Source organism: Anomaloglossus baeobatrachus, chromosome 1, assembly GCF_048569485.1.
Source record: "Anomaloglossus baeobatrachus isolate aAnoBae1 chromosome 1, aAnoBae1.hap1, whole genome shotgun sequence".
Taxonomy (NCBI): Eukaryota; Metazoa; Chordata; class Amphibia; order Anura; family Aromobatidae; genus Anomaloglossus; species Anomaloglossus baeobatrachus.
In genome coordinates this window covers 483,348,379-483,361,278 of record NC_134353.1, presented here as the reverse complement: position 1 = coordinate 483,361,278, position 12,900 = coordinate 483,348,379, and the positions used below count along the sequence as shown (strand labels likewise).

Sequence of the window (12,900 nt, the reverse complement as noted above, 5' to 3'; positions counted from 1 at the left end):
ATGTATTTATATATATAAATGAGATCTCCTCTGAGACGTCTTTTTTTTTCTACGGTAAACATATTTAACTTTTTCAACCTGTCATCATATGGGAGGCCTTCCATTCCTTGCAGTAGTCTAGTTGCCCGCCTTTGAACTGACTATAACGTCTGAATGTCCTTTTTAAAATGTGGAGCCCAAAACTGGATCCCATATTCCAGATGTGGCCTTACAAGTGATTTATAGAGGGGTAACAATACGTCGGGAGCTAATCTCTTTTTATACACCCTAGAATCTTGTTTGCTTTTGCAGCTGCTTCTTGACATTGAGTGCTGCTGCTCAGCTTATTTGTAATGAGAATACCCAAGTCCTTCTCCTGTTCTGTAGTCCCGAGTTTACTTCCATTTAATGTATACGCAGTTATAGGATTACTCCGTCCTAGGTGCATTACTTTACATTTATCAACATTAAGACACCAAAGAAGAGCATTGAAGCAAGCAATATGCAGCATACATGTTTAAAAATATATCCTTTATTGAAAACAATATTAAAATGTCATAAATGATCAAATGGAACCACCCAGAAGACGGATGGAATTTTCACATGGGGGACACGGCACTTTGTGGTGAAAAAAAAAATAAAAAAATCACACCACCATATACCACAGGGATAGTAACAAAAAGCTATTATACATCTGTGTATGTTATTCCAATAAGGATCACAGCCACTAAATAAGTACCAGTATATCAAAAAATCAATTGCTATACATAAAAAAATAAGAGGCAGTGAAGTAAGAATTGAAAAACATACACAATATTACCACAGTATAGTTTATCCACAGCGGGTATCAGTACAGCGGCCCCCACCAACACTGACGCGCGTTTCGCAGCTCGAGTGCTTTGTCACTCCTGGACGAAGCACACGAGCTGCGAAACGCGCGTCAGTGTTGGTGGGGGCCGCTGTACTGATACCCGCTGTGGATAAACTATACTGTGGTAATATTGGGTATGTTTTTCAATTCTTACTTCACTGCCTCTTATTTTTTTATGTATAGCAATTGATTTTTTGATATACTGGTACTTATTTAGTGGCTGTGATCCTTATTGGAATAACATACACAGATGTATAATAGCTTTTTGTTACTATCCCTGTGGTATATGGTGGTGTGATTTTTTATTTTTTTTTTCACCACAAAGTGCCGTGTCCTCCATGTGAAAATTCCATCCGTCTTCTGGGTGGTTCCATTTGATCATTTATGACATTTTAATATTGTTTTCAATAAAGGATATATTTTTAAACATATATGCTGCATATTGCTTGCTTCAATGCTCTTCTTTGGTGTCTTATCTATATATATAATTGCCTTATTCTGTCTGTCTGTCTGTCTGTCTGTCATGCTCCGAAATTGTGTCCTTACGGTGACACAAAGCTGATTGGCCGCTGGGCTCGCCATGGCCCCGCCCCCCCCCCACGGATTGGCCTCTCGCCCCGGCTCTCTGCAGGCCCCGCCCCCCTCACGCAATGCACGCTCGCTCTGGCCCAACTGACACGGAGCTCCGATTCCCAGGTGAGTACACACACACACATCAGATCACACTCACTCTCACACACACCTCACACATCACAACATGCTGGGATATCGCTTGCTTCTACACCGGCTCCGTCAGGATCCCGGCAGCGCCAGACATAACCTTGCGATGCTGGGATCTTGACGGAGGCCGTGAAAGCTGGTAACCATTATACACATCGGGTAACTAAGGTCCCTTAGTTACCCGATGTGTATCATAGTTACCAGTGTACACCGGCTCACACTCACTCTCACACACACCTCACACACACATCACATCGCATCCACACATCAAGGTCCTGCAGCTGCGGAACATACACACACATAACAGCACACACACACACACACATACACACACACAAATCAGATCACACTCACACACACCTCACACATCACATCGCATCGCATCCAAATACTCACAACATCCTGGGATATCGCTTGCTTCTCGGCGGCGATACTGTGCTGTTGTGAGCTTCCAGGAACTGCCGGGGGATCACATGGCCAGAAGCATGTGATATCCCCGGATGTTGTGAGTATCAGCGCGTATGTGCAATATCGTCAGTGTGTGTGTCTTTGTGTGTGAGTGTATGCGATCGGGTGTGTGTGAGTGTATGCGATCGGGTGTGTGTGAGTGTATGCGATCGGGTGTGTGTGAGTGTATGCGATCGGGTGGGTGTGAGTGTATGCGATCGGGTGGGGGTGTGTGGGTGTGTGTGAGTGTATGCAATCGGGTGTGTGTGAGTGTATGCGATCGGGTGTGTGTGAGTGTATGCGATCGGGTGTGTGTGAGTGTATGCGATCGGGTGTGTGTGAGTGTATGCGATCGGGTGTGTGTGAGTGTATGCGATCGGGTGTGTGTGAGTGTATGCGATCGGGTGTGTGTGAGTGTATGCGATCGGGTGTGTGTGAGTGTATGCGATCGGGTGGGTGTGTGTGGGTGTGTGTGAGTGTATGCGATCGGATCTGTGAGTGTCGGCAGAGGAGCACGGCGTGCTGGAGGAGGCTGAGAGGAGAGAGGCTGAACCTGGGTAAGGCTGGGATGGGGAGGCTGATGCTGGAGACGGAGAGGCTGATGCTGGCGCAGCATGGCGGATGGAGCACCTTTGGGAGTGCGCAGCATGGCGGATGGAGCACGTTTGGGAGTGCGCAGCATGGCGGATGGAGCACGTTTGGGAGTGCGCAGCATGGCGGATGGAGCACGTTTGGGAGTGCGCAGCATGGCGGATGGAGCACGTTTGGGAGTGCGCAGCATGGCGGATGGAGCACGTTTGGAAATGCGCAGCATGGCGGATGGAGCACGATGGGGAGTGCGCAGCATGGCGGATGGAGCACGTTTGGGAGTGCGCAGCATGGCGGATGGAGCACGTTTGGGAGTGCGCAGCATGGGGGATGCAGCACGATGGGGAGTGCGGAGTATGGCGGATGGAGCACGTTTGGGAGTGCGCAGCATGGAGGATGCAGCACGATGGGGAGTGCGGAGTATGGCGGATGGAGCACGTTTGGGAGTGCGCAGCATGGCGGATGGACCACGTTTGGGAGTGCGCAGCATGGCGGATGGAGCACGTTTGGGAGTGCGCAGCATGGGAGATGGAGCACGATGGGGAGTGCGCAGCATGGCGGATGGAGCACGTTTGGGAGTGCGCAGCATGGGGGATGGAGCACGATGGGGAGTACGCAGCATGGCGGATGGAGCACGTTTGGGAGTGCGCAGCATGGCGGATGGAGCACGTTTGGGAGTGCGCAGCATGGCGAATGGAGCACGTTTGGGAGTGCGCAGGATGGGAGATGGAGCACGATGGGGGGTGCGCAGCATAGGGGATGGAGCACGTTTGGGAGTGCGCAGCATGGCGGATGGAGCACGTTTGGGAGTGCGCAGCATGGGGGATGGAGCACGTTTGGGAGTGCGCAGCATGGCGGATGCAGCACGATGGGGAGTGCGGAGTATGGCGGATGGAGCACGTTTGGGAGTGCGCAGCATGGAGGATGCAGCACGATGGGGAGTGCGGAGTATGGCGGATGGAGCACGTTTGGGAGTGCGCAGCATGGCGGATGGAGCACGTTTGGGAGTGCGCAGCATGGCGGATGGAGCACGTTTGGGAGTGCGCAGCATGGGAGATGGAGCACGATGGGGAGTGCGCAGCATGGCGGATGGAGCACGTTTGGGAGTGCGCAGCATGGGGGATGGAGCACGATGGGGAGTGCGCTGCATGGCGGATGGAGCACGTTTGGGAGTGCGCAGGATGGGAGATGGAGCACGATGGGGGGTGCGCAGCATACGGGATGGAGCACGATGGGGAGTGCGCTGCATGGGGGATGGAGCACGATGGGAAGTGCACACCTCCCCCCAACACACACACATACACGCGCGCGCGCACTGCACAACACACCACACCACACACACACACTGGGAACCACAAACAACTGCCCTACACAGACACCCACACACACAGACAACGCTGCACACACAAATATACGCACATACCGCACAACACGCACATTGCACAAAACATACCTCCCCCCAAAACACACCACACACACACAAACTGCGCAACACACACACAACGCTACAGACACACAGCGCTCCACAAACAACGCAACACACAAACAACACCGCTCTCACCCAGACAACATCCAGAACATGTACAGCGCCCTACACAAACACTTGGTAACTACACACAACAACATCTATATATCTATATATATATATATATATATATATATATATACACATCTATATATCTATATATATATCTATATATATATATATATATAACAAAAATCATACATGAACTACACAATACGTAAATTCTAGAATACCCGATGCGTAGAATCGGGCCACCTTCTAGTAACATATAAGCAAGCTCCTTATGGTCTTGTGGTATATTTATCAACATTAAGTCTCATTTGCCAAGTATCTGCCCGTTCTGACATCTTATCCAGATCTTTTTGTAATATTGTACTATCAAGGTCAGTTTTAATATCCTACATAGTTTGTCATCAGCAAAAAAATACACTTTATTATCAATCCCATCCAGAAGATCATTAATAAAGAGATTAAAAAGAATCGGTCCTAGCACAGATCCCTGTGGTACCCCACTGCTGACTATAGCCCATTTAGAGAATGTACCATTTATGACTACTCTGTTTCCTACCTTTTAGCCAATTCCTTACCCAGTTGCATATAGTTTCCCCTAGTCCCTCAGCAAGAAAAGTAATGATGGCAATATGTTCACATCTATGTCTCTATACCAATACATACCAACAAGACATCATGGTTTGGAGCCGCCTCACTCTCTTCACTTTGGATCTGCACAGCCTTGATTATGTTCGTCAAGTCAACTCCTAAATAAGCAGAAAGAAGTGGTAGTACCCAAAATATATTACATCATCTTTCCTTAAGACTTAATACCATTCTTTTTTACCTATAAATATTTGAATACATTTTTAACTGGTGTTAGATTTCTCTTGTCAAAAAGGTTTGTCAGGCGATCGTTGGGATGCTCTCATTTGCCAAATATTAACTTAATAAAATGTCACCCGGTAGCCAAAGCCTCAGGATACAAAAGCAGCATCATCCACATGACTATAGTGGACGCATACAATAGCCCTGTAGTATTTTTATACTACATTGTCTATATATTATATACTGTATATAGTTCCACTATAGTATATTTTACAATCACATGTCTCTTTGAGCCGTGTACGCATGCTTAGGTGACAATTCACTTGAATGTAACAGTTTGCAACCTGTTAATAAATCCTAAATCGGTACCTTGTGACTCAAACTGTTGAATTGCTTCATTTAGTGCTTCCTCCGGGTCCATATCAAACTCTGCAATATTTTCTTGCACGACAGCGTCAAAGGTCTCCTGTGATATCCACTTGCAGGCCATTTTGGAAATGCTTTTCTAATTTTCCACTTTTTTTTTTTTATCTCTGTAACAAATGAAAGCGGATAGAGGAGAGGGGGGGGAAGAGAGAGGGGGGAAGAGAGAGGGGGAGAGAGGCAGGGGGAGTGGAAGAGAGGGAGAAGTTTTGTGACCAGAATTAAATTTACAGTCGATCTGGGCATGCCCAGAGTAAAAAAAAAAACAACAGATCCCACACCTGATTCCGTCATTTCAGGAATGACAACGGATTCCTGGGCCCATAGGCTTCCATTATAACTAACGACGGATGCCGACGCATCCGTCACTGTCTGTTTTTTTTCGATGCAAAGAAAAAACATTACATTGTTTACGCCCAACGGTCAGTCACTCCATGACTGATCTGTCGCGAGACGGATGCAACGCAAGCCCATCAGTCGCAATCTGTCGCTAATAGAGAAGTCTATGGGAAAAAACTGAATCCTGCAAAATATTTCACAGGATACCGTATATCCTCAAGACGACGGATTGTGACTGATGGAAAAAGACGGAAGTCTGAAAGAAGTCTAACTGAAACAGTTTTGGGTTTTTTTTATCATTGGAGTCTATGGAAAACACCTAGGTTACTTACCGGTAGCCGGTTTTTCCAGAACCCATGACAGCACCACGTGAGAGAGGGATCCGCCCAACGAGGACAGGAAACCATTCTGAATAAAAGGGCGGTACCTCTCCCCTTCGTCAGTTGTTTTCCGAGAATGAGAGGATCTCCAACAATTGTTAGTAACTTATCTCCGACACCATTAATACACAAGTATGCACACCATTATAGTGCACACTGAAGGGTGAAAAAGAAGAAGAAGGGGGGGAATATATGGGTGATGTCATGGGTTCTGGAAAAACCGGCTACCGGTAAGTAACCTAGGTGTTTTCCCCTCACCCATGACAGCACCACGTGAGAGAATTACAGAGAACTGTATGCTTAGGGAGGGACCAAAGCCTCAAGAAAATCTACGACCAAGGGAAGAGCAGCCGAGGAAGACAGATCCAGCCGGTAGTGTTGGGAAAAAAAGAATTTCGTGAGAACCAAGTAGCGGCTCTGCAGAACTGGTCAAGAGATACCTGTGTCTTCTCTGCTCAGGAAGTTGACATCGCTCGGGTGGAGTGAGCCCAAACAAATCAGGGGCAGCAGCACCATCAGCAGAATAAGTAACATGATAACTACCTGCGTTATCTATACATAGTGCATTCAATCACTCCTAGCCCTTTATTAGTACACTGAGAGGCTCAAACAGAGAATGTGGATTCTCAACCGCTCTATTGCTGACCTACACTGAAACATCGCCTGCCCGACATCCAACTGGTGAAACTTGCGTTCGCCTGGTCTTTTTTTTTTTTTCTGTTGGGCAGTGCCAATGAGGGCAGAATTATCTCCTGGGATTTATAAAAAGGTTGAAGCCACTTTACGGAGATAGGCCGGATTAGAGTGCAGTAGTAACCCACCTTCAAGCACTTGAACATATGGAGGAATTATCGAGAGCTCTAGAGACCGCTGACTCCACGGCAGATGTCAAGGCCACTAACAACACTGTCTTCAGGAATAGCAAGTCAAGGGGTACTGTATCAACAGACACAAGGGGGTGACCTGTGAGGGCTTCTAGTATCAAATATTATTCCACAGAGGTATGGTAGAATTGCTACAGGTCTAGAGTTATTTCAAGCTGTCGTGATTCTGTTAATCCCCCTATGTCCTGCAAGGTCATAATCATACAGGGCCCCTAAGCCGAACTATAATCTTTCGTTTTGTTTTTTGTTGACTACCAGACCCAATTCAAGCCCTTATGCAGAATTTACTAAAATAGACGTGATAGGAATCCCGACAATGAAGGGAATATCTGAAAGGCAAGGGATTTGTTCCAATCCCAACTACAACCCAGCTTGTGACAAGATTTCTGCTTGTTTGTAGAGTAGACACTAGTGCTGATGAGAATCCCTTATGTATCAGTGACGACCTTTCAGGTTCCATGCTGTCAGATGGAATCCCATTTGTTGTGCATGGAACACTGGACCCTGCTCCAGGAGATATGGAATCTTCGGAAGGACTCAAGGATCCGCGAGTGACATAGACCTCAGGAGAGGGAACCAAGGTCAAAAGGGCGCTATGAGAAGAATTCATGCATACCCCTCCCTGATTCTCCATATAACAGATGGTAGCAGGACAATAGGAGAAAAGGCGTAAGCCATCAGGAATCCCACTGAAGTTGAAGTGCGTCCACTGCATATGGGTGCTCTGCGGGGTAAGGGAGCAGAACCTGGCTACCTGTCTGTTGGACCGAGTGACAAAAATCTATTTGTAGCCCTGTGGGGAAAGTGTCAATGCGCTGAAGATACTCTGATTCAGAAGCCATTCTTCCCGCTTCAGCCCATTATGACTCAGAGAGTCCGCTGTCGTATTTAAAGACCTTGTACATGGAGGTAGAGAGGGAGAGGAGGCGTTGTTCCGCATACTGGAGGTAAGAAGCGGTCATCAGAGACTGGCATCTTGTGCCCCCCAGATGATTCATATAAGCCACCGTGGGCTGCTTGCTTGATAGTAGTCGGATATGATAGCCATGAAGGACAGGAGAAGGTTATCAACAACTTCTCCACTGCCCAAGCCCTCTGAGGTTGGAGGGTTGCACCGTTGTCGTTGTCCAGATTGACCAGGATCCCAGGGAATCTGCGTGTCTAGGAGTGCAGCACACCCCACCTGGTATCTGTGGTGACTATCCTCCGTGCACGAGTCAGCCATGGGAGTATTGTGGAAGATTGTCCACGGATGTCCACCATCAGAGGGATAGAACCATTACCCCTTCTAAGTATCCCTCTGAATTATATATTATATATATATATATATATATATTGTGAGGTAGCGTGGTCGGCTGCGCGGCAGAAGACACGGGATCCAGGCACCAATGGTCACAGCACACGGTTTATTGTACAAACAAAAGTCCACAACAGCACACATGTGTTATCTCCGGCAGAAACTCAGGGAGTTGTGTTCACTCCCTCACACTAGGCCACCATGCCCATGTTCCTGTTTCCTTTTAACCCTCCTTTCAGCCTGTAGGGAAACAGCATTAACCCCGGAGTGGAGTTACTTTCTATCATGGAGTGAGCACAACCGGGGCGAGACGTACCGGCCGTCATAGATAACCCCGGTCACAGTCTCACATACCCCCCCCCTCAGTTCAAGCGAGCGGGGTTGAACTCCTGCCATCAAACACGGGCCGCGGGACAAGGCATCGGCGTTGCCCTGCAACCTACCGGCCCGGTGTTCAACCGTAAACCGGAAGTTCTGCAGAGAAAGGAACCACCGGGTAAGCCGGGCATTCCGTTCCTTGGCGGACCTCATCCAGACCAGCGGAGAGTGATCATTCACCAAGCGAAACTGCCGTCCCAGCAGGTAATAGCGTAGGGACTCCAAGGCCCACTTGATCGCCAGGCACTCCTTCTCCACTACGCTATAATTCCGCTTGGGAGGGGTGAGCTTCCTACTTAAGAAGGTGACGGGGTGTTCCTCCTCCTGAACAACCTGAGACAGCACTGCCCCCAGGCCGACCCCCGAGGCGTCAGTCTGTACTATGAACTCCTTCCGGAAATCAGGGTGTACAAGAACGGGCTGTCCGCACAGGACCCCCTTCAGGGCCCGGAAGGAGTCCTCAGCCTGCGGAGTCCAGCGCACCATGACGGACTTCTTGCCTTTGAGAAGGTCCGTCAAGGGGGCTGATAATCCCGCAAAATCTTTTACAAACCTCCTGTAGTACCCCACGATACCCAGGAAGGCCCTAACCTGCTTCGTGGTCAGGGGTCTAGGCCACTTCTGGATCGCCTCAACCTTGTTAATTTGGGGCTTAATCACTCCTTGGCCTATTACGTAGCCCAAGTAGCGGGCTTCCGTGAGCCCCAACGCACATTTCTTGGGATTGGCTGTCAATCCGGCAGTTCGGAGCGCGTTCACCACCGCTTGTACCTGTTCCAAGTGGGTCTGCCACTCAGAGCTGTAAATAATGATGTAATCAAGGTACGCTGATGCATACGCCTGGTGGGGTTCCAGCACCAAGTCCATCAACCTCTGGAACGTGGCCGGAGCGCCATGTAACCCAAAAGGCAAGACAACATAGTGGAAGAGACCCTCCGGCGTAACAAAAGCGGTTTTCTCCTTGGCGGACTCCGTCAGTGGCACCTGCCAGTACCCCTTGGTCAGGTCGAGCATGGTGAAATATCGCGCCTGTCCCAGCCTATCAATCAGCTCATCCACCCGGGGCATGGGGTAGAGATCGAACTTGGATATTTCATTCAATCTCCTAAAGTCATTGCAGAACCTTAAGGAGCCATCGGGTTTTGGTATTAGGACAATGGGACTAGCCCATTCACTCCGGGATTTTTCGATGACCCCCAGGCGTAGCATTGTCTTCACTTCCTCTGATATGGCTTGTCTTCGAGCCTCCGGCACCCGGTATGACTTCAGGCGTACCTTCAGGTGAGGCTCGGTGACAATGTCATGTCGTATCAGACTGGTCCTACCAGGCAGCTCGGAGAAGACATCGGGGTTCTGCTGAACCAGCCGTCTGGCCTCTCGCCTCTGTTGCTTGGTGAGGGCTTCTCCAATCCTTACTTCCGGTTCGTCCTCTCCGGAGGTCGCTGGAGCCGGGTTTGAACGACCCGAAGAGGAGGGAGATGGGGAAAATGCAACCATCAGGCTTTCCCGTTCATGCCAAGGTTTTAATAGGTTGACATGGTATATTTGTTCAGGTTTCCGCCTACCGGGCTGCAAAACCTTATAGTTGACCACCCCGACTCTTTCCTTTATCTCGTAGGGGCCTTGCCACTGAGCCAGGAATTTACTCTCCGCCGTGGGGATCAATACCAACACCCGATCCCCGGGTTTAAAGGTCCGCACGGTGGCTTGTCTATTGTAGCGGCCGCTTTGCGCGGCCTGAGCCTCCTGTAAATGCTCCTTCACAATTGGCATGACCGCACTTATGCGGTTCTGCATTCCTAAAATGTGTTCAATCACACTTTTATGGGGGGTGGGCTCTTGCTCCCATGTTTCCTTTGCCAGGTCCAACAATCCCCGGGGATGTCGCCCGTATAACAACTCAAAAGGCGAAAACCCCGTGGATGCCTGTGGCACCTCTCGTATGGCAAACATCAAATAGGGAAGCATCATATCCCAGTCTTTCCCGTCTTTGGAAATCACCCTTTTGAGCAAGGTTTTCAGGGTTTTATTGAATCGTTCCACTAAACCATCCGTCTGAGGATGATACACAGACGTACGCAACTGCTTGATCTGGAGTAGCCGGCATAGCTCTTTGGTCACTTTAGACATGAATGGTGTCCCCTGATCCGTAAGGATCTCCTTGGGCAACCCCACCCGGCAGAAGACAGCAAACAACTCCCGAGCTATAAGCTTCGCCGCAGTATGTCTGAGAGGTATCGCCTCTGGATACCGGGTGGCATAGTCAACGATCACTAGGATGTGTTGGTGCCCTCGAGCAGACTTTACGAGGGGCCCCACCAGATCCATCCCTATCCGTTCAAAAGGGACTTCTATAATGGCTAACTGTTACATCTCGTGGCTCTCCTGAGGCAAGGACTGAGGCAGTCTCCCATTCCTTGCCTGCCACGAGCACTCCTGCTCAGCAGCGCCGAAGGTCTGCCAGACTGCACAGTGTGCAGGAGATACCTTCTCAGAGAGGCAGCAGAAGGGTGACACCTAGTGGTTCTCCTGTTACAAGGAGTGAAGCGGTCTCCCATTCCTGGCCTGCCGCAGACTCTCCTGCTCAGCGGCCCCGAAGGTCTGCGAGGCTGCGCAATGTGCAGAGGTTTACTGCTCAGGGAAGCAGTGAGATTCCCGTTATCTCTCCACATTGTGAGACCGAGGATCCCGCCTCTATTTCCCAGAGGCAGGAGGGTGAGCATGTGCAATGCGTGGTGGGTCCTGATTCGCTCACTGACGTCACACGGCTTGATGACAAGGCTGGTGACGTGGTGAATCCTGACTGGCCAGGCTGGGACGTCGTGGACCCTGATTGGGTCAAGTCCGTCATCTCCGCCTCGCGCCCGCCCTCGGGTGGAGCTGCACCTCCTTAAAAGCTCCCCCTGCCATCATGGCGGCGCGCGACCGTCCTTCTATGTTTGGATGTCTGGCAGCGTGCTGCCACGCCACTGCTCAGGCATTACTGTCTCTTGTGGGCTTGGCCCTTGCTGCTCCGGCAGTACCTCGTTTGCAGGCCGTGTTCCTGCCTTGCTGCTCCGGCAGTACCCCCGTCAACAGGCCGTGTTCCTGTCCCAGGTGAGCTCCTCAAGTCTCCATTGGACTCACCTGGTTATTGAAAGCACACGTGCGTGGGCACCTCTGTGCTACCCTCGTGCCATATTCTCGTGACTTCCACTGGCACACGTGCGTGGGCACCTCTGTGCTTCCCCGTGCAACAGGTACACCGAGCCGTGAGATCTGTGCCATACAACCCTCACGGGTTAGGGCAGATCGGTGTACATAGATCGTCTGTGACATTCCAGACGATCGCTAGCAGCAACCCGCTCACTCTTCACCCACCATAGCGGCGGTCCCTTACACCGCACAGTGGACCTTGACCGGCGGAAGCAGTCCATTTCCCATCTTGGCACGCTTCCCCGGGTCCCCCTCGTAACAGGTAACGGTACCAACGGACTGCGAAAGTGGGTCAGGGGTGCGGTAAGCTGACACTCCGGGCAGGTTTCGCAGAACCGTTTTACCTCCCCAAAGACCCCGGGCCAATAGAACCTTTGCAATATTCGCTCCTGCGTTTTCTTGACCCCTAGGTGGCCACTCATCAGGTGTTTATGAGCCAAGTCTAGGACCCGCCGGCGATACGGCTGGGGCACCACCAACTGCTCCACCCCCACGCCCCGTATTTCATCTACCCGGTAGAGTAAATCCTGCTTAAGAGCGAAATGGGGGTACCTTACCTGGGCACCGGGCAGCTGTGCCACCCCGTCAACTACTGTCACCCGACTCCGGGCATGTATTAATGTAGGGTCCTGGAGTTGGGCTGTCCCAAACGTATCCGGGGACGCTTCCAACTCCGGGATGGGCTCGAGCGTCTCAGCCTCTCCTGCCAATACCTCTAGGGGCGACCTATCGGGTTCACATTCTGTCCCTATCATGGGGACCCCTACGGCAGGCGTCCCAGATTCGGGATTGTAGGGCTCAGGTCCCGGACTGACCAATATCTGAGGGGACTTAGGAGGTCCCTTCCATAAAGTCCAAAAATAGGGCAGATCCCTTCCTAGGATCACGTCATAAGGAAGAGTGTTAAGAAGTCCCACCTCATGTTGCACCTGACCGCAAGGTGCTGTGATGGTGACAATCCCCGTGGGATAGTCTCGGCGGTCCCCATGTATGCAAACCACCCCCACGGTCCGTCCTGTGGCCTTTACTTTAGCCCTTAGGGTTGATCGCACAAG

General features: G+C 50.4%; 1 protein-coding gene across 1 annotated transcript in view; it reads right to left on the bottom strand.

Annotated features, from left to right (window-relative positions):
- ARMC6 (armadillo repeat containing 6) overlaps nucleotides 1-12,900 on the bottom strand; it is a 69,450-nt gene that overhangs the window by 41,185 nt on the left and 15,365 nt on the right. Inside the window, exons 2-3 of the mRNA XM_075338381.1 lie at nucleotides 5,319-5,482; nucleotides 4,806-4,888 (exon numbers count right to left, since the gene is read on the bottom strand). Coding sequence (XP_075194496.1) covers nucleotides 4,806-4,888; nucleotides 5,319-5,439 — 204 coding nt within the window. The 5' untranslated portion in view covers nucleotides 5,440-5,482. The remainder of the gene's footprint in view (nucleotides 1-4,805; nucleotides 4,889-5,318; nucleotides 5,483-12,900) is intronic.